The sequence below is a fragment of the Nylanderia fulva genome, unplaced genomic scaffold (genome assembly GCF_048542155.1).
Source record: "Nylanderia fulva isolate GAGA-0341 unplaced genomic scaffold, ASM4854215v1 Scaffold149, whole genome shotgun sequence".
NCBI lineage: Eukaryota > Metazoa > Arthropoda > Insecta > Hymenoptera > Formicidae > Nylanderia > Nylanderia fulva.
This window is the reverse complement of record NW_028189719.1, coordinates 105,291-129,638: the sequence shown is the minus strand read 5'-3', so window position 1 is coordinate 129,638 and position 24,348 is coordinate 105,291. Positions and strand designations below refer to the sequence as shown.

The 24,348-nt window shown below is 43.3% G+C and overlaps 2 protein-coding genes, 2 long non-coding RNA genes and 1 pseudogene across 4 annotated transcripts; 3 read left to right on the top strand and 2 right to left on the bottom strand.

Annotated features, from left to right (window-relative positions):
* Nucleotides 1-8,235: 8,235 nt before the first annotated feature.
* On the top strand, nt 8,236-8,979 carry LOC146724110 (uncharacterized; annotated as a pseudogene).
* A 3,964-nt stretch (nt 8,980-12,943) lies between these two features.
* Nucleotides 12,944-13,679, top strand: LOC114933696 (uncharacterized). Its single transcript, XR_014924206.1, has 3 exons — nt 12,944-13,046; nt 13,415-13,530; nt 13,619-13,679. It is a non-coding gene; the product is annotated as an uncharacterized LOC114933696 (long non-coding RNA).
* A 127-nt stretch (nt 13,680-13,806) lies between these two features.
* On the top strand, nt 13,807-14,248 carry LOC146724109 (uncharacterized). The gene is made up of 2 exons (XR_014924204.1): nt 13,807-13,911; nt 14,102-14,248. It is a non-coding gene; the product is annotated as an uncharacterized LOC146724109 (long non-coding RNA).
* Nucleotides 14,249-17,394: 3,146 nt separating this feature from the next.
* On the bottom strand, nt 17,395-21,387 carry LOC146724108 (uncharacterized). Its single transcript, XM_085480425.1, has one exon. The coding sequence runs from the start codon at nt 21,385-21,387 to the stop codon at nt 17,395-17,397; it is 3,993 nt and encodes a 1,330-aa protein (XP_085336551.1).
* A 33-nt stretch (nt 21,388-21,420) lies between these two features.
* On the bottom strand, nt 21,421-22,257 carry LOC146724107 (uncharacterized). The gene has a single exon (XM_085480424.1). It carries the CDS (start codon nt 22,255-22,257, stop codon nt 21,421-21,423), a length of 837 nt encoding a protein of 278 aa, XP_085336550.1.
* Nucleotides 22,258-24,348: the final 2,091 nt, after the last annotated feature.

Sequence of the window (24,348 nt, the reverse complement as noted above, 5' to 3'; positions counted from 1 at the left end):
TCAACAGAATACGGGCAACGACTAACTGCTTTGTGGTATCGCAAACACGTTAAATTCTTTTCTATATCGCCCATTCGTAAGCGAACTATCCTTGTCTATCACTAGAAATCCATACTTTTGTTGCCAACAAGTATGACATAATTTACTGAAATCCTCGTATGACATGTCAGTATTCACGTGATCGTTGTATACGTGTTTTAAGTTGGTACCATCCTGTTTAAACAAGATTAGCAGGTTTGCGTTGTCGCGTATAAGATGTTTTGGTATTCTTTCGTATGTTTGGCAGAGATAGAAGCAGTCGACGTTCGAGTGGCGTCCCATTGAAAAGTATTCTCTTATAGTATTTTGCTTATCGCACGTAACATCATCGAAAACAAAAATCGAATTTGAACATGCTTCGCTCAGTGGAATGACGTCGCTATTATTGGAGAATGTAAAGTAGCCGATTTCGTCAATCGACGTTAACAAATTTTCCAAATATCGATATTTTGGCTGTTGCAGTGATTTTGAGTACACGTATACGTTTTCAAAGCGGACACCGTGTGGGCTTTCTATCAAACTAATCAACACATTAGTTTTACCGCAATTCGAGGGGCCGCAAACGATCGCGCGTATAGTATTTGGTAGCATCGTACTGTGTCTACGCATCTCCACGTTGTTTCCCATTGAGCGTAATCTGACGTCGTAATTCGTCACGCGTATCGCCAAAGGTTGCTGCACGAATTTCATTCTTCAACTTCTGATTCGGATCGAACTCCTGCCTATTTATAGCTGCGCGGAACCACAAAGTGGTCAGTAACGAAAAAATGTTTGTTGTGCTATCAAGTGCTTACGATATTCTCGAGCTTACTGTTGAGCAGTTGAAGTTTATTCCTAAGATTGTTTTACTGCAAAATTTTGGTTATTACGTAGAACATTTGTGGGACAAACTTCCAGAACATATAAAAGCGGATTCGAAGGTTCAGACCTATCGACGCCGTCTTGAACATTACAATCAACCGTGGCAGGAAACGCACATTGACGGTCCAACGCCTATGATTAAGGATTGCTGCGAATGTCAACGAAAATAGGTGGAGGTTTATTAAATCACGCGATAAACGCACTTCCGATCGAATTCCATATTCTAGGCTATCAGTTTTGCGGCCCGGGCGCGCGACTATAAAAACGATTAGCCAGAGGCGATCGAGGTATCAACCAATTGGACGCGGCGTGCCGTGAACACGATATAGCGTACTCTCGGAGCAACAATCTCACCGAGAGACACGCAGCAGATAAGATACTCGCCCAGAAAGCGCAAACTCGCATCGTTGCGAGAGATTCAACTTTCGGTGAGAGAGCCGCCGTCACAGCTGTCTGGGCAGCGATGAAGGCCAAAACGAAGTTTGGTATGGGTCTGAAAACGAGGACGAGGACAAAGAAAAAGACGGCGAAGAAACGGATACTTCTGGTAGCGAAACGCGGCGGTATATTGCCGATTTTACCAGTGTTGGGCGCGCTCGGATCCCTGATCGGTGGAGCAGCTGGCGTAGCAAAGATGGTGAATGATAAAAAAGTTGCACAACGTCAGTTGCAAGAGATGCTACGTCACAATCGCGCCATGGAAGGTCACGGATTGTATCTTGCGCCATACAAATACGGACGAGGAGCCTCAACGGGAAAGAAAGGAAAAAAACGTCAAAAAGACGCTAAAAATGCCGCAAGGCGTAACCACCAATGTGCAATTACTGTAACTGGCAAAACGTATGCGCATTCCGTATTTTAGAGGTGTTTTTATGCGTGACTCATTACCGATCGGAGGTATATATCGAAACGAGAGCGACATCGTAAATTTAGATAACGCTGAAGGATTGGGTACTCATTGGGTAGCGTATGCAAAGAAGGGAGATCGCGCTATATATTTCGACAGTTTTGGTAATCTCCGACCACCCAAGGAATTGGTGCGACATTTAAATGTGACAAAGATAAAGTACAATCGCACTTCTTATCAAACTTACAATCAAAGCAACTGTGGACAATTGTGCTTGCAGTTTCTCCGAAAGGTTGACTCATGTGAATTTAAAGACGGACATTGCACTATTTAACTCAGTATTCGTTGAATAGTTTTGTCAACATGTCTATGACATTCACGCTGACTGGGAGGAGTAATATTCTCGCGGTAAACTTCCTTCCTACCGTAGATTTGAGCGATGGTGAATATGAGCTCGGCCTAGCGGATTTTGAGAGTTATCACACGATATTTGTTGCGGATTAGAGAGAGAGAGAGAGAGAGAGAGAGAGAAAGAGAGAGAGAAAGTGTGTGTGTGTGGGGGTGTGTGAATGCATCTCGGAGTGCATTCTTCGCCTTGCGACAAGCGCAGCTAACTGCGCTGAAATAGCCACTCGAATTTGGCGCGACGATTCGCGCTAAATCTCCGTGCGCCAATCGCGAGCGAACGCGCCCCGCCATATCGCAAGACCGCGCGCGTCTTTAACGCTCGCAATACCTGTCGTTTTGAACGGTGACAGGTAACCGTCTCGTCATAAATATAACCGACGACAACAAGTGATTTTGTCCTCCGACATTCGAGAGGATTCTATCTTTATGTGGAAAGAACACAAACACGGTGTTCCTTACCTCGGAACTCTCTCGAAGGTCGGTAGAAAACAATCACGCTGGTTCTCGCTTTCTCTGGTCGAACGGATCTATCGTCGTACAGTCGTTCGCGCGCACAGACAGCTTTCCTTATTCGCTCTTCTCGATTTTCGTCGCACTTCTCGCGGGAGATCGATTTTATCATTGGATTGCACTTCCGGCAATCATTGAACGCTTCTAATTGCAGTTCGCTTGCATTAGAGCATTTCTTTTGTGCTGTATAATTATTTGTAAATATATATATTGTGTGCCGTGAACTTTCTTTATTTTCTTTTTTTTTGTGCCGTCCTAAACTTGACACTCGCGTCCGCGCACTAACTATAATCACTCCGCGTAGCACCGAATATTGCACAATATTAAATATAAATTCCTTGAATAATAAATTTTACTTTGGCAAAGACGACGCGGAAATTACGATTCCTGAGGGATCGTATGAGTTGCAAGCGATACACGAGTTTTTGAAACATACAATTTCACGGAAACGTCCGCTACACGCAGTTCGTGACGACGATAAAAAACACACTAACAACGATGACTTTGAAGATGGAAAATGGCCGATAGTGCTACGCGCTAATTACAATACGATGAGGAGCGAGATCAAATGCATTTACAGAATAAATTTTAGCAAGCCTAACAATATTGGATCGCTGCTAGGATTCTCGAACCGCAGCCGCGAAAATGGTATGAGTCGGACATATCGATTAACATTATCAACGTGAACATTATTCGCGTAGAATGTAGCGTGACCGCGGGTGCGTACAGTAACGGCAAACTCGTTCACACGATACATGAATTTTCACCGAGGGTACCACCAGGATATAAGATATCGGAAACACCGGCGCACATCATTTACCTTCCGGTCATCGTGCGGAGCATTACGGATTTAACGCTACGCATTGTCGATCAGAACGGGCGATTACTCGATTTTCGAAGAGAAAAAATCACCATTAGATTGCATGTACGACGGCAACAGCAATAACGTATGTGCGGCATATGAGATGCTTGTGTTGAACAAAGACGCGAGGAATAACACAATCTTTACGAAGCCAGTGACGACAACGTCGACATTCTCTAATATTCAATCAACTGGTTGCATTAAGAAGAAGAAGAAACTGAACGCATCAAACATTGCGTTTTTACAATCTTTGTGATTCGTGGTACGAAACATTTGAACGATGATAGACATCCTCAACATCGAGGACGAGCCAAACTTTGATGATTGCCTCGTCAAGATCGAGACTCACACATACAACCCGTTTGCCAACACAACGTTTGGACATAGTAATGAGATAAGAATACCCATACAACAACAAGATTTGTATACATTGCCACACGAGAATTTCTTATATATCGAGGGAGAACTGAAGATAAACCATCCAATTGAGGGATCCAATGTGACACTGGGCAATAATTGCATCGCATTCATGTTTGATGAGATTCGATATGAACTCGATGGTGTGGAGATTGATCGCAACAGAAATGTAGGAATAACAAGTTTGCTCAAAAATTATGTAACAATGTCATTCGACAAAAGCATAGTTATGAGTAACGCCGGCTAGAGTGATCCGATTTCTGCGAATTGACACTTCAATTTCTGCGTACCGCTCTACATGTTATTGGGATTTTGTGATGACTACAAACGGGTAGTGATTAATGCGCGTCACGAATTGATCTTAATACGATCATGCAACGACAACAATTGTCTGCGTGGAAATTCGGCGTTGGAGCCTGTAATCAACTTATTTAAAATACAATGGTGAATGCCACATGTGTTGTTGAGCGAGATCAACAAGCTGTCGATGCTGCGCGCTCTGGAAAGCGGACGTTACCTCAGCATGGGTTTTCGCTCATGGGATCTGTATGAGTTTCCGCTGTTGCAGCTTACAACCAAGCATTCGTGGGCCATTAAGACTGCAACTTAACTGGAGAAGCCACGATACGTTATTTTTGCTTTGCAGACAGACCGGAAAAATGTCATGTCCGAGGATATCAGTCAATTCGACGACTGTAAATTAACCAACGTGAAACTCTTTCTGAACTCGGAAAGTTATCCGTACGACGACATGAATCTGGATTTTGATAAAAACAGATGGTCAATTCTGTACGACACCTACACACGTTTCTACAAGAACTATTACGGATATGAATACCTCGAGCCCAATCTCACCGTCACACGGTTTTTACAAAACGGTCCGTTCGTGGTCATTGACTGTTCTCGACAAAACGAATCGGTCAAGAGCGGAACAGTGGATGTGAGATTGGAATTTGAGTGTAAGGACAACGTACCTAATAATACTACTGCGTACTGCCTCATTATACACGATCGTGTGATCCAGTACAATCCGTTGACCAACGTTGTGCGCAAAATCACCTAAAAAGATGTTTACACAAACAGCTGTTTAGAGAGGGGAAGAGGATACATAATCAAAGTAATGTGAGATGGCTGTAGAGTTTCGTCATTTCTCTCGACTGAGTCGCATCGAAGAGAGAGACCTCGTCATGTCTCTACCAAAATTCGTCGATCTGCAAGGATTTATCTTCAATAAACAGTTTATTGTAAAGGAAGCGGCAATCCTGAGAAGAGGATTTATTTTATCACAATATTTCTTCGCATGTCCTGTACCATAAAGTTTACTCATAAAATCGGAGAGGCGTCAAGCCTCATGGTTGACTCAACATTATCATGGCTTACAATGGAAAGATGGAAACGTTCCATACAGCATGGCTCAGCGCTTGATTACTGCAGCTATCGTTGGAATAAATGAGAAATTACAAGAAGATGAAGAAGAAGAAGAATCCTCTATCGTATACGTAAAAGGACTTGAAAAGCGAAAATGGCTAGCCGATATAATGGATGATGAGAGAAACGGTTTTATAATTGAGACCTTAGATGCAGATTACGACGACATTGAGTCTCTAAACAATCTAGATGTTAAAAACACTATGCGATGTGAAAAACATGTTAAAAATTGCGCATTACAAAATGTATTTAAAATATTTAACTGGTGGTCACAACGCCAGAAAGAATATTTGAAAAAATAAAATATGTAAACATTAAAAATTTTTTAGTTCTTATTTACCCTTCCCATTCTTTCCTGTTTCTAAGAATTCTTTTCAACCGAGCGATGTCTCTCCCTTCTCTTAAATTTCAGAGCGCTAGACGCAATCTCCCTACCACATTTACCTCTACTATCTTTAAAAAATTAATATTCTAAATTTTTTATTGCATCTTTAATGTTGTCCGAGTGATCTCTCTCTCTCTCTCTTCTCCTAAATTTCAAAGCGCTAGAAATACTCCTGTTACGTCTCGTGGGGTCGCGGCTGCGAAAATTTGAATGCAGAGCTCGGCTTTTTCCACGAGACACGATCGCTATTACGGGTACGCGAATCTATGCGATTCTCCCCGGGGATACCCGCGATCTGAGGTTATTCGCGCTGGAACTGAGGTGATCGGATTATTGCGTGGGACCTACCTGTGACTCTACTGTAATAAAGATAGCTTCGTCGATTGCTCTATGCGAAACGTCGTTGGGGTTGCGTAAGTAATCTTCGTACGTAAACTGACAAAGCTCGCACAAATCACCGATTCGCGTGAGGGTAAGTCGGAAGTTGCAGACTCCGCAATTTATTCCGATAGGTGTTCCGCCTATGATTAGAGTATGCTTCCGAATCCTTGTCCAAAGTAATTTCGAGACTCTAGGTAAGCTGGAGTAGCATGAAATGCAGAGAGCTGCCTTAGTCTCAAAATGGATGTACCCGACACCAACTTGGCAATAGAATAAGGGTTCAAACGGTACAAAGAGATTAACTTCTGGAGGAGGAGTTATACCTCTAAGGGTGAGTGGGCACATTTGTGTTTGTTGCGTAATCGAATTGATAATGCGTCATTCGCTCGTAGATCTTCGGTGAACCCGGCAGTTATCGAGAAGTTAGTAGTCGTCGGCAAAACCGTCGGTAATTGTTCAGTAAAACACTGGTAAGGTGCCAGTAAGGTGTCGATAACCCGTTGGTAAAAGAACGTTCGTCGGTATATGGTTGGTAATGTCGGTATAAGAACGTATGTTGGTATATAGTCCGTAATGTCGGTAAAAGAACGTATGTCGGTATATTGTCGATAACGTCGGTAAAAGAACGTATGTCGGTATATCGTCGGTAATGTTGGTAAATCGAAAGTGTTCTCAATTGATTATTGTTTAAATGACTACTTTGTTGTACGGATTTACAAAGTTATTTCTTGAGACACAAGATTTTTAAGAGNTTGAACTATTTGCGTTTTTCCGTGTTAGAATTCCGAGGGTGGCACCGCATGTGGTGGTCGACCCTAGTTTTATAGCCCGACCTTTTTTTTATAGCTTCCGCAGTGACGATGGAAAAGAGGAAAAATGCGTCGGAGATTTTTCTAAAATGTTCTCTTCCACGTGGTAGAAGCGTCTCTGAATTTGCTAACACGCGCGATTCCTTAGGTTAACGTGAATTTCACTTACCTTTAGTAGCACTTTCTTGATCGTGTCGGCTCGTACTTGGAGGTAGTGCGTGCGGCGAGGGTCGTTCACTGGGATGTTTGGCGGCGGCAGGCGTCGTGGTTGGAACGTTATTAGTATGCACTTCCACTGTAGGAGTTCGTCGTTGTTATTATTTTTAATGTTGAAAATGTTCTCGTATTCAGGATCGGCCTGATATTCCACTCCGAGGAATTGAGAATATTCCTCGGTCGCTGATTCGCGATAAAGTCGGTTTAGTTTTCGTAATTGATTCTTCCTTCCTGCGCGTCGCGTCTTAGGCATATTGAATTTGATGCATCCTCTGAATGGTTACTCAAATAAGGAGGGTTGATATGCGGCGGACCTCACTATCAATTCCTTATTTTGGCAAATGCTGAGAATGTTAATTCTGACTGTGATGAGCGGTGGTCCGCTCCAAACACAGTTTGAATTATTCTGAATTTAAACGCCGTATGACAAATTTAAACGCTATCGTATTTTATCACTGGAGTGGAAGTTTTGAAGAATACTGAACACTAGTTTTCACACATGAATACACTGATTTATTCGTATAGTAGTACAAAATTCGAGACTAAAACTTAGAATTAGAATTTAGATTTAGACTTAGAATTTAGAGTTAGAATATTATACTTAGAGTTAGAATTTTAGAATTAGAGTTAGGATTTAGAATTTGGACTTAGAGTTAGAATTTAGGAGTGCGACTATACTGTTCGGTGTCGCGCAGAGAACTGCCGAAATTCGGGACTGCTCTGAGGTCCTTCGTTTCGGCGGCTCGGGCCTGCGGCGGCCTGGAGAGGAGGAACTCTCCGGAGTAGGGGCTCTTACCGTGGTGGGAGATCCTTAGGCGCTACGAAGCGCCATGCTTAGTTTCTAGGCGGAGTTAAGCGTCATGGCCGGCTTTGGCGCGCTTTTCAAATAGCGTTTAAGGAACTTGGAGTAAACGAAAAAATTTATACGGCCGGACGTGACACTCCCAAAAAGTCTCCCACCACATTTATCCCCACTATCTTTGAGAAAATAAGTATATATTCTAAATTTTTGTACGATCAGTTTCACGTTAACCATTCGAACCATTAGTTCACATTTTCGAAACATAGAAAAATGTACTCCAACAAAAGAAGCTGTAATGGCAGTCGCATGAATTATTACGTGCCGAGTCGTGCTAAAACTTTATTGTTTGAGAACAAATGTGACGAGTAAGTTTAACTTTTTTCTATTATGTATTATACACTTCTATTTTTTTATATCATTACAAATTGCTTTTATTTTTAAATATTAATTTCATTTTTCTACAGCATTTCGCAGGAGCGTTTTGCGGCTCGTATACTAGGAAGACGATACGCATTGACAGTCACGGAATTCAAATTCCTCAAAATTGGTATCAACGTGGGTCTACCGAGTTACGTGGAAATTGTCATAGGAGATCATCGGGGAAAACAACTGATACTATCCATCGAGACTTGGAAGGGACTTTACGAGCAGCGTCACAATATTCTTCGGAACGACTCCATTAAAGATGTATATAATTTTATAAATATTGGACCGCTAACAGTGCGATTTCACACGATTAACGACACCAAACTCGTAAGTCTCGAATCTGCAGATGTACGCATAATGATGATCGAATCGATGTTACAACGTATGTTCGATCTCGATTCATGCATCGATATAACATTTGATCGATTGGCTAGACTTACTGGAACAATCGATATCAAGTATACACAATTCTCCAATATCGCGTCTACCGTAACGAATCCTAAAGAATTAGCAAATGTAATACGCGCTAGCGATGCCTTCAACAAGCATCAACTCATTGATTGCTAGCTGGTAGCTTTAGTTTTTTAATCCATAATACACAAGAAAAAAATATGTATAATAAATATATATATATATATATGTATATATATATATATATATATAAGAAGAATAAAGTTTTGTAAGCCTATATTATGGTGTAATTTCTTTACACGCATTTCCATTCTCCATCTTTTTCCCACTCTTAAACGGTCTCAACTCTTATACATAGCTCCCAATAGTTGTGTAGTCCTGGCGGGGGGATAACGTCACGCGAGCAAGGGGATCGTGAAGCTGGGATTGCGAGAGCTAACGTTTAGAAGGAGATATGTCATGGTGTAGACACGTAAGAAAGAGATAGCTCGAGATGCATGCCAAGAAAGGAGATGGTGCGGCTATGTACATGAGAGAGAAAGAGATAGCTTGAGGCGCATGCAAAGGAGAGAGAGAGAGATGGTGCGGCTAGGTACATGAGAGAGAGAGAAAGAGATAACCTGAGGCGTATGCAAAGGAGAGAGAGAGAGAGAGAGATAATGCGGCGAGATAATATTTTAATGTATTTTATAAAATTTTTTACTAATATTTTTTAAATATTTTTTATAATATTTTCTTACTGGAAAGGAAGAGAGGTTTTTTTAAAAAAATAACAATTTTTTAATGTTAAAAATGTTTTTTATTTATAAAACGTGTGTGCATGTATTTACAAAAGTGTGTGTGTGTATTTACAAAAAGTGTGTGTGTGTGTGTGTGTGTTTAAATTTGAAAATTTAATGAATATAAGAATATAAGAATATAAGAATATAATAAAGGTATAAAAACGTAAAGTATAAAAAAGATTTAAAAAAATTTGGCTACACATACATGTATATAATAAATAAATAAGAATACATAAAAATATAAAATCGATACAACCATACAAATATGAATAGATAATATATATATATATATATATATATATATATATATTATCTATTCATATTTGTATGGTTGTATCAATTTTATATTTTTATGTATTCTTATTTATTTATTATATACATGTATGTGTTGCAACGTCTTTTCCTGTGCCGAAACGCCAAGTTCGGACAGGGGAGCGTTCAATTTAAAGATTCTCCAAGTTTAAATAATGAAAAGGTAAAAATCGGTATCAGAAGAGTTAATTACTCGCACTTAGGGGCGTTCATTAACTCACGGTAAAATTGGGCGCCAGGCGCATGTGAATGCGCCACGAGACTAATGTGAACGGTACTTAAGTTAACTTCCCCAGAGGTTATGCAGAGTCGCGGGTCTATAGGATTGTTGGGTCTATGGTTGAGAGAGAGGTATAGAGAGACATACACGTGGTGTTATAATTTGACAGATATATATATTTGACACTTAGGATTTACAATTGGACATCTGATAAATACAATTGGATAATATAATTATGTAACAAACAGTAATATATAAACTAGCGGTAGGGAAACAAAAAATTTAATATCAAGATCTGCGAATATCGGTATTTCGGAATTGATCTATAAAATTCTCATTATACAATGTGAAATATCTTAGAGAATTTCGCGACAATAATATGCACACGGAATAAACAAAGACAAAATCGGTAAACGTTATGATGGTCCAACGTATTTTCGCGGGCACGCGGTATAGACAGAGGTCACAATAAGATACCCCGAGACACGGCGCGGTATGCAAAACAAAGATAGCAAATAGATGACGGAAATCTCGTGACTCTCTCGCACAATTCTCTCGCCGAGTCGAAAGCAATGAAATATGTAACAAAGAACGGCTACACGCAAACTCCGAAAATCTATTAATCTAGCATATAAGAAACGTGACTCTGAATCTCTCGGTAACCCGAATTTATAATAATTACTTTCGAGACGATGGACTGTCGGCGGCACTTTTCGGAGAGGGCTCGGCTCGCGAAACGCAAAGTCGGCTGGCCCCGCGATACGATACTCAAAAAACGAAAAGAGAGAGTCCGCTCTCTCACACACAAAACGATACGAAAAATGAAAGAGTGCGGTACTCACGGTAATTACGATACACGATCAATATCTACGGTACCAACCAACCCGGATCTACGACTACTCGAGAGGCGGCTTACAGTTTCTGACGGTGTAGTCAGGTCCTCGGGTCGCACGTTTGGGAGTTCTGGAGTCACCCTCTCTGTGCTAAGGCACACCGAACAGTGGAGAGCCGGGCCTCGCGCGCCTCGGTACCTTACGTGCCGCGCCGATCTCTCGCGCATTTCCTCGATGATAGGGTCGATGGCGGGGCCATAAAGTCTTCCCCGCCTCCCCCTCTAGCGGGGTAATTCTTTCGCCGGTATCTTCCTGTTGCTCGAAAGGATTTTTCTCCGGGTTTGTTCCTGCGACTTTCCTCCTGGGGGAACAAGCGGTAGGCTGGCCGGGCCCTCCGTCGTCCTTCGCCAAGAGCGGTCCAGGTGTAGGCGCGACTCGGAGTCCTCTCGGTATCCTAGAATATCCGTACGGCATCAACATTTGCGCGAGAGATAATAAATAAAATTCGGCTACTTGATACTTAACTGCGCGCGGTCCCGTGCTTTCTCTCTCTCACTCTCGATCCATCCTTCTCTCTCGGCTGTGGTATTCCGGCATCCTCCGTCTCTCTCTCTCTTGCTGTACAACCTCTCCTGTCGCTCTCTCGGGCCGTCGTTGTCGCTCTCCCTACGAATCGTGTTGCACGCGCATCGACAGGCCGATGCTGCGTGCAATTGCGATTCTCGCGAAAATATGGTAATAAAAAAACGAAACAACGCAAACGGATCGCACCCTCCCCGAAATGAGGGGCGCTCCAGATCCCCGCGTCCTACCCGATCGGGCTTTTCGCCCTTGTGACGGCGCTCTCAAAAGCGTCACGTCACAGTGTAGTCAAATTTTTTAAAATCTTTTTTATACTTTACGTTTTTATACCTTTATTATATTCTTATATTCTTATATTCTCTTATATTCTTATATATATATATATATATATATTATATATATTATATATATATATATATATATACTATATATATATATATATATATACTATATATATATATATATATTGAAAAAAGACCGATTATTTTATAGACTAAAGACTGTAAGTAAGGATGGATTTGTTTAAGTAAACTGTATAACTCGGCACAACTCAAGTAAAGTTAAATAAAAGACATGAAACCACTTTATTCACTAAGTATTGCGATACAAGATTTATCAAAAGAACTCCCGCACGTATAATTTTCTCAACTGTACTATCGTGCTTCTCAAAAGAGAGTCCCCGTTTTTAGCCGGTCTTTTTGGAACAGAGCCGTCAAAAGGTGCCCCACTCCTGCTACGCTCCTGTCCTGCGCCTGCTCGAATGCGCACGCAATGTCTGCTGTGGATGATCAGGACGACGTAATTCGACGATATCCGCCGGACGCATGTATATTTCTTACAACTCGGCCAGCCTGATTTTAACTTCGTCTCGAAGTTAACTACATTATGTACAAATCGGTTAGTCGTTAGATAACAATGATTATTACTAATTCGCCGCTAGCACATTATATATATCGCGTTTGTTGAGGTTATTGTGATACATTCTTTCTCTTTTTTTTTTCGTTTACTATTCTAACTACGACTTAAATCTAATACAAATATTCTATTTACAACTACAAATTAATTTTCAGGTTTCTCCGGCGCCTTGATCCACGGTTTTATTCGATCGACAGACAATATGGTATTTAAGGGTTTTTGCTTAATGTTAAAACCTGGAATATTCTGGATCACGTATCTATGGTTCCCAAGGACCTTCGCAATCTGGTAATGCCCTTTGTAATTAGGTTTCAACTTTGAATTAATTCCTATTTTATTTCGGTCGTCCCTAATTAGAATACGATCTCCTATTTTATATATCGTTGGTTTCCTACAGTGTTTGTCTCGGTACATTTTATTATATTCCTTTACTACCTTAGTCGCTCGCAACGCATTTTCCCTGCTAATATCCCTTTCTTTTCCAAGGTTCGCATCGATATCTACAAGGGCTTGCGTAAACCTGGCTAGGGAGCTATCGCCGTGGCTACGTTGATCGAAGCCAAACATGATCTTTGCCGGAGTAGCCTTGATTGCGGAATGGTATGTATTATTGAGCACGTGCTGCATAACATTTAGACGCTCTTTCCATCCACTCGGTGTCTCTATTAATTTAGTGAGGGACGATTTGATGAAACGATTCACCCTCTCAACCATACCATTTGCCCACGGCGCTGCCACCGCAACCTTTCTATGCTTGATGTTTTTCTCTTTCATGACTTCTAAGAATTCTTTTGACGTAAAAACTGTGCCTCTATCCAAAACTATTTCTAGTGGATTTCCAAACACAGATATAATGTTATCGATACAATGTAGCGCTTCTTTAGTCCCTGTAGATTTTGTAGGGAATAACCACGTAAATTGCGAAAATGCATCTATCACAACTAAAATATGTTTGAAATTATCCGCAGTTTCTTGAAGCGGACCGAAGTGGTCAACATGCAGTACATCAAGTGGCAACGTGGGTAAAGGGTACAGCTGTGTTTCCCCCTCCAAACGATTCGAAGAACTATTCGACATAATGCAAGTGAGACAGTTATTCACGTATTCATATACTCGTTTCCTCATTGTCGGAAACCAAAAATTTTGATTAATACTTTGGAATGTTTTCTCAGCACCGCAATGAGCCAATTCGTCGTGGTGGATTCGCAACATATTCGTCACCATTGACTCAGGTACCACAAATTTTAATCTGTCCTCTATTTTTTTATAAACTAAGCCGTCACTTAAGGCAAATTTATCACTATCCTCTAGCTCTAAGCTCTGACTGATTTCTAATATTCTAGGATCTGTCAGCTGTAAAAATTCTAAACGCCTTTCCAAAGGGAGCTCGTCAACATGGGCCACGCATCTGCTGAGGGCGTCAACGTGAGCCATGCGACTTCCTGGGCGGTGCCTTATACTAAAGGTATAATTTTGCAGAGCCAAAGTCCATTTGGCTATTCGAGGATTTAAATTTGCCTTATTGATAGCATACACGATTGCATTACAGTCTGTAATGACTGCAAAATCTATACCGTACAGATACACGTGGAATCTTTCTATCGCACGCACTATAGCTAACATCTCTAACTCATAACTATGATAATTTTTCTCAGCCGCATTCGTGCCTGAGCTAAAGTACGCTACTGGGGACCATTTCCCCTCCTGCTGCCGCTGCAACAGAATCGCCCCGTACCCTAGACTGCACGCATCTGTATGAAGCTGAGTCTCTGCGGAGGGATTATACAGACTCAACACCGGAGGTGAGGTCAGTTCACTCTTTAGTAATTTAAACGCCTCTATGCACGAATTATCGAAAATATACGGCACATTTTTCCTCATCAAATTTTGTAATGGTCTAATTTTAATCGAATAATCCCTAACGAATTTCCTAAAATAATTTGTAAGGCCTAAAAATCTTTGTAATTGTAGTTTGTCGTTCGGAGGATTGTAATTTTTTATAGCCTCCGTGTGCCGCGGGCTAAGAGTAATTCCCGTCCCTGAAATTCTGTATCCTAGGAATTCTATCTCTGATCTTAAAAATTTACATTTTGCATAATTCAGTTGAAAATCGTAACTTTTCAGAATTAACAATACTTTCTCTAAAATTTCCAGATTTTCCTCAACGGATTCAGAAGGAATCAGAACATCATCGATGTAAACCAGGATCTTGTCTGCACGAATCAACGGGTTAAGGATCCGTATCAATCTTTTCTGGAATTCCGCGGGTGATTCTGAATAACCGAAAGGTAAACGCGTATATTCAAATTGCCCGTCTGGCGTGGCGAAAGAAAAATACTTTGTTGAATCCTTATGAACTCTAATCTGGTAAAAGCTGTCTTTAAGGTCTAACAAAGTGAATACTTTTTTATTAAAAGGATAGGCAGCGCGACAAAATTGAAAGTTAAGCATTTAAGCAGTAAATGTTTTGTAGTTGAACTGATTCAAACTACAAAATTGTTGATGCTGGATTATGAGCGACAAATCTGTCGCTTCAATTACTTGTTTTAGCGGCACGTGAAATTGCACCTTTACAATTTCAACCTTCGTACGCTTGCTCTTGGGGATTCTTCGCGCAAATCCTGAACTCGTTAAAATGACGATCACAAACTTCATTACAGCACCCCCGCATTTATCTGTTTGCAGAAAAACAGCACCGCTGCGCTCAGACTCATGCGAAAGTACTTACGTCCAATTTTCACTCTGCAGACAATAAGGCGGGTACACATGAGAAACGGTACAAGCACGAAAACATCCGTATAACAATTCTGAGATATAAATAATTGATATCTTTATTTCTTCGATTTCCCGAAAATACGACTCTACTAATTATTATTACACATTATTAATGCATTTTACAAAAAGAAATTAAACAATATTTTAGTTTTAATAATTCTAATAATATAAATTTAGTTATCTTTGTTTAATTAGAATCTCCATATTCAGATGACATTTTTATTTAATGCATCTATATCATCTATATTATAATAGAACTGATTTTGTCTTACGTGTTCTTTTTGTATGTCACTTTTCACGCACTTCTAAACAAAAACCGAAATTCAGTAAACGACGTCAACGATGATAGATATAATAAGTATAAATACATTTAAATATAGTAAAAAAAGAGGTTTAACATATTATAATACTTTAAATAATACAAAATAAAGATAACTTTTTATATCTACAAATTTTTACCATGGCAAATGATAAAATATATTAGATGAATGTTGGTTCTAAGTTTTGCTATGTTATACTTCAATTTATTCTATAAAGTCATGATGGTCCACCAATAATGCAAAAAATAGTAAAATATAATTTAAAATTATATTACAAATTAATATAAAATTTTCTCCGTGTATTCGAAATATCAAAACGTTCAAACGATAACTCGCAAATAAATAACTATATATTATGTAAATTACTCAAAAATATTAATTATTATAATATATTATGATAGACATTCGATCAATACAATATCAGAAGAAACTCGACCTCTTACTAAAGAAATTAATTATATCGTTAACTTTACTTCTTATAATAAATTGACTTTAATTTAAATCAAAAGGAAATATAATAAACAAATGACAGAAGAATGATTAGCAAGATTTATCAAGAAAAGGATTCACGAGGCATAAAACACAACACAGATGTTAGTGTGACTAAAAGGTTAATTTAATAATCTGCAATCTGGCCCTTGATCATACAATCGGCATTCCGGACCTCGAGCATACGAGTCCGCGTTCCGGACCTCGAGCATACGATAATGCATTTCATACATCAAGCATATCTAATCTTTATTTTTGTTCACACGTATAAAATTAGTCTCTTGAGTCTGTATTTCAAATATAAAAGTAAAAAAGAAGTTAAAATTATTATTGCTCGCGCTCATACTCGCCTCTACACTACACTACTTAATTTATATAAGTATGCTAACGCCTTGACACATAAATAAAAATTAATATTCCTCAACAAGGCAAATAAACATATATTTATATACTTACAATGAGACAACGCAAAAAATATATTCTAAAAAATAAAATATAACGCTTGACTAGAATTGCAGCATAAAATAATAGAACTAATAATAATAAGTAATTTTGCTATTATTCTAAAAACAAAAATCCACGAAATAATTAATACCTTTAATAATTATCACCATCGTTTAACCTTTACATATGAGACGGATGTATTAATTTTTTGAATACAACGATCTCTCGGTCAAATAGAAAGCTTGTAACAAATTGGTACAGGAAGGAAACGTGTTCGAACAGATATATGAATTTTTTTTCCAATCACCCTTTTAAATATAAAATGAACACAATTTTTAATCTTGTAGATCACGCGATTCTCTTATCTAATGACCAGTTTCACGACGAGAATATTAATATCGTGAAACAGATTTTATTTAATAACTGCTTTCCTAAACATGTAATTGATCGTTGGGTTAATAAAAAGATTAATTTTTTAAAACACAGAAACATGAATGAATCGAGTAATGAGTGAAATATTGTTGATAAGTCTCTTTTCATTTCACTACCTTATGTTAATAGCTTAGGCGATATCGATCGAATTTTTAAAAATATCGGATTTAATGTTGTTCATAATATTCCTAAAAAACCGAATCATTTAATTACACTCGGCAAGAATAGACTGCCTACCGATAAAAAGACTGAAGTGGTTTACGAAATTAATTGTAATGATTGCAACGTGTCATACATCGGACAAACAAAGAGACATCTATGTACACGTGTAAAGGAACATCTCAGCAACATCAAAATGCATTCGAGTAATTTATCAGTTATCAGCAAATATAAAATTGAATTCGATCACGATTTTGACTGGACTTTGCCTGTTATTTTGCACAGTGAAAAACACGTAAGAAAAAGAGAAATTGCTGAAATGTTTTTTATTAAGAAAAATAATAACGCTGCAGGAGACGCCACCGATTCAGCCGGTTGGCTGATGCGTCCAGGAGTGACGGCTCCGGGATGGCGAGAAGAGGGCTTCCCACCAGGAAATGCCCAGGCGTCAGGGCACGGAGGTCGTCAGGGTCATCCGTCAAGGCTTCGAGCGGCCTAAAATTGAGGCAGGCCTCAACCTCTGTGAGGAACGTCGACAGTTCCTCAAAGGTCAGTCTGGCCTTGCCGATGGTGTGTCTCAGGTGGTGTTTAACCGCCTTGACCGCCGCTTCCCACAGGCCGCCAAAATGTGGAGCTGCCGGTGGATTGAAGCTCCACCGCACTCCTCGGTCTGCCAGGTGCCCAACAATAGTCTGGATCTCACGGCCAGCAGCCTTGAAGAGGGCTTTAAGCTGTCGGTCCGCGCCCACAAAGTTAGTGCCGCAGTCGCTGTACACGACTGTGCACAACCCTCGTCGGGACACGAACCGACGAAAGGCCGCTATGAAGGCCTCGGCGGTGTAGTCGCTGACAGCTTCAAGATGTACGCCGCGGGAGCTAAAACAAACGAATACCACCAAAAAACCCTTGTAGGCCTTGTGTCCTCGGCCTCTTCTCGTTCGAAGCCACACCGGGCCGGCGAGGTCCACGCCGGTGTGCTGGAATGGGCGGCTCGGAATGACGCGCGCTCTTGGCATCTTCGGCCGTGGAGTGGCCGCCCGCCATCGGATGCATGGGGGGCAACTGTGAATGTGGCTGCGAACCACTTGACGTCCTCGCGGAATCCAAAAACGCTGCCTGATATGAGCCAAGGTGGCCTGGACTTCGCCGTGAAGTGTTCGCCTGTGGGCGGCGTCAACCACCAGGTGCGTCAGGTGAGACTGCGGCGGTAGGATGGCAAGATGACGTTGATCGGCATCCAAAATTGCGTGTTTCAGACGCCCGCTGACTCGCAGGGTGCCCTCGTCGTCCAACATGGGAACCAGCTTGCGGAGTGAGCTCCGGGCAGGCAGCGTCCTTCCAGCACGGACGTTCTGCAGCTCGGCATGGTAGCTCAACTCCTGAGCTACCTGGATCCATTTAGATAAAGCGGCCTCCAGCTCCTCAGGTTCCAAGGAAACCGACACAGCTTCGCTGTCTGCTGAGTGACGCCCTCGTGCCCTCCAGCGCCAGATCCAGGCGGACACGCGAAGCAGGCGACGAAGACAGGAAAAGCGGCAGAGCTCCTCAGCTTCTCGTTCCTCGGCGGCTGCATGGCATCGGTACGGCCGCTGCTCCGGTAAGTCGGCCGTCTCCAAGAGTCCGACGTCCTTTGGCCAAAAATCCGCGTGATGGCGGAGATATTCCGGCTCTCGCCACCACAGATAATGTTCCAGGAGCTCCTTCGGTGACACTCCTCGGGAGGCACAGTCTGCAGGGTTCTCCTTGCCAGGTACGTGCCGCCATCTTGCATCCTGGTTGTCGCGGTGAATTTTAGCGACGCGGTTGGCTACATACGTATTCCACTTTGCAGGGTGTCCACGTATCCAGCCAAGTGTCACCGTAGAATCCGTCCAGAGGGTGACCGCCGACCTCTCCAGACCCAAGGAGAGTCGCACATGTTCTGCTAGCTTTGACAGCAGAGCCGCTCCGCAGAGTTCTAGTCTCGGCAGCGATACACGCTTCAACGGGGCCACCCTGCTCTTGGCGACCACCAGGTTGATGCGCGGCAGTCCGCCATCCTCCACCCTGCTGTAGACCACAGCAGCGTAAGCCCGTTCGGAGGCATCCGAGAAGCCGTGGAGCTCCACGGGGCTGCGTGGAGCGTTGCTGTGCAGCCAACGTGGCAGTCTGATCTTCTCCAGTACCGGCAATTCCTCCTCGAGGGCTGTCCATGCGGCGATGTCCTCGCGTGATAGCGGTGCGTCCCACTTGAGCTGCTGCAGCCACGCCGACTGGATCAGCAACTTTGCACGCACGAGGATTGGTGCTAGCCAGCCCAGCGGGTCGAACAGGCGAGCGGTCTGCGCCAGCACGGTCCGCTTGGTAGGTGGGACCGATGGAGTCAGCCGGACAGACAACGAGAAGGTGTCTTCGTGCGGATTCCAGCGAAGACCCAGCACCGAATGCTCGTCTGCAGGTAACCTCGCGCCGGTCGTGCCTAGTTGATGCTCGACAGGGATGAACTCCAGGAGGCGGTTGTCGTTAGAGGCCCACTTCCTCAGCGGAAAGCCGCCCGCCATGCAGAGCGAGGTCACTTGTCCCAGAAGGCAACGAGCAGAGTCCAGGTCAGCAGCTCCGGTGAGTATGTCGTCCACATACACGTCGTGCTGCAGGACGTCGGCACCGAGCGGGAAACGGTTGGCTTCGTCTGACGCAAGCTGCCGCAGCACTCGTATGGCGAGGTATGGTGCGCTCGCCAAGCCATACGTGACCGTATTTAGCCGATACTCGCTGACCCCGTTGTTCTCTGCCCACAGGATCCGTTGTAGGTCTCGATCGTCCGGATGAAGCTGAATTTGCCGGTACATCATTTGAACGTCGGCCATGAAGACGTACCGGTGCCGCCGCCATCGAGTCAAGACATCAGCGAGAGACGGCAGCAAGTTAGGTCTAGAGTGCAGCACACCGTTGAGAGACGCCCCGGCGCCCGTGCGAGCTGATCCGTTGAAGACGACGCGGATCTTGGAACCGGCAGCCGAAGTCCGCAGCACCCCATGATGCGGCAAGAAATTGATCCGGTCACCTGGTGAAGCCACAGTGGAGGCAGCGAGCGTCATATGCCCGAGGGTGATGTACTCGCGCATGAAGTCGCAGTACAGCACCCCGAAGTTGCTGTCGCGGTCGAAGCGACGCCTCATGACGTCGAGAAGACGTGATGCGGCGCGACGGGTGGAGCTTAGGTCCGGCAACCTCGATCGCAGCGGGAACCGCACCTGATAGCGGCCGTCTGATAGTCGTCGATGGGTGCGCAAGAAATGGTCCTCGCACTCCTGCTCGTCAGCGGTCAGCGGAAGGACGGCACGGGGAGGCTCCTCCGTTTCCCAAAAACGACGCACCAGCTCGGCAAGGTCCTCCACTGTGGTACATTGCAATGACGACACGGGATTCGTGATGTGGCAGGTCCCAATGGCGCCCAACAGCACCCATCCGAAGCGCGTCAGCAGCGCTCCTGGCTCCTGCGGCCCTCCTCTACGAAGACCTTCCGGCATGGCGAGATCCAGGTACACGTCCGCACCGAGCAGTAGTTCCACGGGATCCTGGCGGTGAAATTCAGGATCAGCGAGGTCGAGGTCCTCAAGGTGCGGCCATGAGCGTGCTTCTCTCTCAGGAATGCCGCCGTACACGATTAGGCGCGGCAGCACGAGAGGCGAAGCGGCGAGCGCGAAATGCCCGTCGCGCGAGAAGATGGTGACCGCTGTTCGCCCTCGAGAGACGCCTGACTGGATGCCACCTACTCCGAAGATGGCCACTGAGGAGGGAGTCCGCGGCAGGCGAAGGCGTTGTGCCAGAGATTCCGCGATCAGTGATGTCTCCGAACCCGGGTCAATCAGGGCGCGGACGTCGTGGCGAGTACCCGCGCGATTAGCCACCAGCACGCGCGCGGTTGCCAGAAGCGTTGATCGGCATTCCACCGGCGGTCGCCTGGCCACGTGGGTCGTCACCGCGGAAGATAGTCCGGCAGCAGGCAGAGCCACAACGGTAAAGGTGTCGTAAAGAGACGAATGGTGCTTGCCAGAGCACTTCATGCACACCTTGGAGGACGTGCAATCAGCAAGGAGATGCCGACCCAGGCAGTTCCAGCATAGTTGGTGAGCATTGATTGCCTCCTTTTTTTCAGCCACTGTTTTTCTCTTGTACAGCTCACAGTACGCGATGAAGTGATCCTTCTTGCAGAGCAGACAGCTGCGGCTCGGGTCTGATCCCTTGCTCCCCACGTGGCTTGTGCGAGCGGCGCGGTTGGACTTCTCCAAGGGCTTGCCAGATGGTCCGGGCCTGGTGGACTGGAGGACCTCCAAGGTCATCAGCTGCTCTTGCAGGAACTCCCGGAGCGTGTCTTACGACGGCGGCTCGGCAGACTTGCCGAGCGAACTCTCCCACTCGCGTCGAGTTTCGGCGTCCAGCAGTTCGACGACCAGGTGCACAAAAAGGTCGGTGCAGTCGCTTATCGGACGCCCAATGCCCTTCAAAGCGCCGACTGTGGTGAGTACGCCGTGGAAGATTCGACGGATGCCGTCGGGCGAGGGAGCCTTCATCCTTGGCAGCGATGTAAAGGCCGTCAGGTAGGAACGCACGAGGAGGCGCTTGTTCTCGAAATATGTCGTCAGGATGTCCCATGCCTGTTCCAGGTTGTCTTCCGTGGAGGGCAAGTTCCGAATGAGCTGCTCCGCGTCGCCCTTGACACTCGTCCTGAGATAGTGCAGCTGCTCGATCTTAGTCAAGGATGGATCCCCGAGGATGATGGAGCAGAACAGGTCCCGGAAGCTTGGCCAATCCTCGAACTTGCCACTGAATTGAGGCAGATTGATGCGTGGCAGGGTCTTGCGGGACGGCGCGCTTCCTCGAGCCTTCTCGGAGGTGTCAGCTTCCGACGGCTTGGAAAGCCTTTCCTCCATCTCGGCGAGTTCGGAGCGTTGCGTGTAATACGCCGTTTCGACCTTGCTTGGAAGGTCGTCGGAGGTGTACTCATCTTCCTTTATCTCCTTCCAGTATTTGTCGCGGAGCTCCTCGTGCAGCTCCTGAAATCTGGTCCACTTGTCGTCCAGGAGGCGGATCGCAGCTTGGATGGTGTCCACGTTCAGCTTGGCCGCCCCGATTTTTCGTAAATTGTCGACACTACGTAATATACGCACGTGAAGTTCAAGTTGAGCGTCGATCAATTTATCCATGCCCATTTTGTTTGTTACAGGTCACAGGTCACCCCGGTCGCGCACACACTTAGACTGCGAAGCACAGAAGATGCCGGACGCGACGAAGACGCGGAGAGATCCGGCTCGAAGGACCAAAAAATGTGCGAATTTGCGGCAACGCGGAGTGCGAACCGGTGTGCGAGTGAATATTGATATTACCTAAGGAGCACAGCACAACGACACCAAAAAAAAAGAAGACAATGTTAATGAGAACGGCACTGTATTTTTCACTATATACAAGAAATGAAAGTCGCGCACAGGTGGCGTGATAAAAAATACACGGATTGCAAGAAGTGCAATCGACAAAGAATAAAGTATTCGCGAGAAGTGCGATATCACGGAACTTTGTAAAAAGCGTAACGAAGAAAACTCTCGGTCTGTGCGTGCGAGCTGCGACAAAGCGAGTGAGAATAGGACGCGCGGGAAAACAGTTTTATCCTGCCGACCTTTGAGAAGATTCCAATGTAAAATTACCGAACTTGTAATTTTGCAATGTAATGATGTGGAATCCTCTTGAGTGTCGGAGGACAAAACTGTTTTGCCTTTTCTGTTTTTGTTTGGCCAGCCCGCGTAAACGGGCTGGCGACAGCCGAAGGCGTTTGGCGCGCGAAACGCGCGCAACGCGATTTGTGCCTTGCGATTAGCGCAAATTGACGCGCCGAATTTGATATTGAAAAATATCACTTTTCCACACTGCATGCGTACATGCACTCACACACATACATTCTCTCTCTCTCTCTCTCTCTCTCTCATCCGCAACACTAAATTTTCTCGTTAGAATTAAATATCTGTGCACAAGGCACCAAATTTTATTTGGTCACGGCCAAGATTTTTTTATATTTATATATGTTTTTATATTTACATTTATATTTATATTACAGAGCCGTGTTAAATTCTTAACTTATACACGCTGGCTGAAAAAGCGTTTGTTTATCAACATTATTATATATAACAGAGAAAAATATAGAATCGAAAGGATCTGAATAGCTCAGTTGGAAAAGCAGTCGCCCGGCAAGCGAAAGGTCTCGGGTTCGATTCCCGATTCAGCGACTTTCGGATCTATATTTTTCTCTTGCATTTATTTATTTATTTCCGTAGAGGGGTTAAAGGATTATTGAAATTAAATCTCAAAAATGAAATTATTTCATATTTTTAAAAAATCCTGGCCGTGACCAAGTAAAATTTGGTGCCTTGTGCACAGATATTTAATTCTAACGAGAAAATTTAGTTTCGTTAGGATAACGCACTGTCTTCCGCGATTGGCTCTTATTGCCTGTTTTACACTTTAAATTTGTAATTATTTTGTTTTCTGCAAGCAATGGTATCTTAGCGCAAAAAAAAGACAAGCGATCTTTTTTTTGAAAGTTAGAATCACATTCTGTTCGCGACGACTAGCAATTGGAAAGAACGGCGCGGCCGCTTGAGAGAAGGTTTATATAGGCCCTATGTTCGAGAATATTCGCGAAAGTTTTTAATATTCTATCGTTCTGTTGAGGGCAAAAGAACGTGTATTGTAATTGTTTATTACCCGAACAACATCTCATATTTGTTATTAGTATAGCTATTTTTTATCTTCTCTCGCGCGACCGCGGTGTTTACAGTTTAATACGAGATAACGCAAGCCCTTATTTTTCGAAGGCGCGGGGTAACCGTATACCCTTGCGGCCAAGCGCTATTTGATTATAATATAATTTTCTATCTATCGTAGCATGATGCATGTGGCATGAAAGTGATGCATAAATTTTCTAATGATTTTACTTTGCAGGTTTTGAACGTTTGATTTTTGAACAGAACTATTTATTTAATTATTCCACAATAAAATCTAAACAAATGACAATAAAGTATAATTATAATATATAACTCGTATTCTTTTAATAATATATCAACTTTTAGTTATTTCAACAAATGAAACATTTTAAATAAACGAAGGAAACTATTTATTACGAAAGGATGAATAAAGTGGAAAATACAACACAAATGTTAGTATGACAAAAAATCAGTTCATTTAATATTCGACCCTTGATCATATAAGTCGGCGTTCCATGCTTCAAGCAACCGAGTAGGCGTTCCGAGGCT

Bases quoted from the DNA above. Each gene is read 5' to 3' on its own strand.
- LOC146724108 (XM_085480425.1), bottom strand. From the start codon at position 21,387: ATGACCTTGGAGGTCCTCCAGTCCACCAGGCCCGGACCATCTGGCAAG.
- LOC146724107 (XM_085480424.1), bottom strand. From the start codon at position 22,257: ATGGGCATGGATAAATTGATCGACGCTCAACTTGAACTTCACGTGCGT.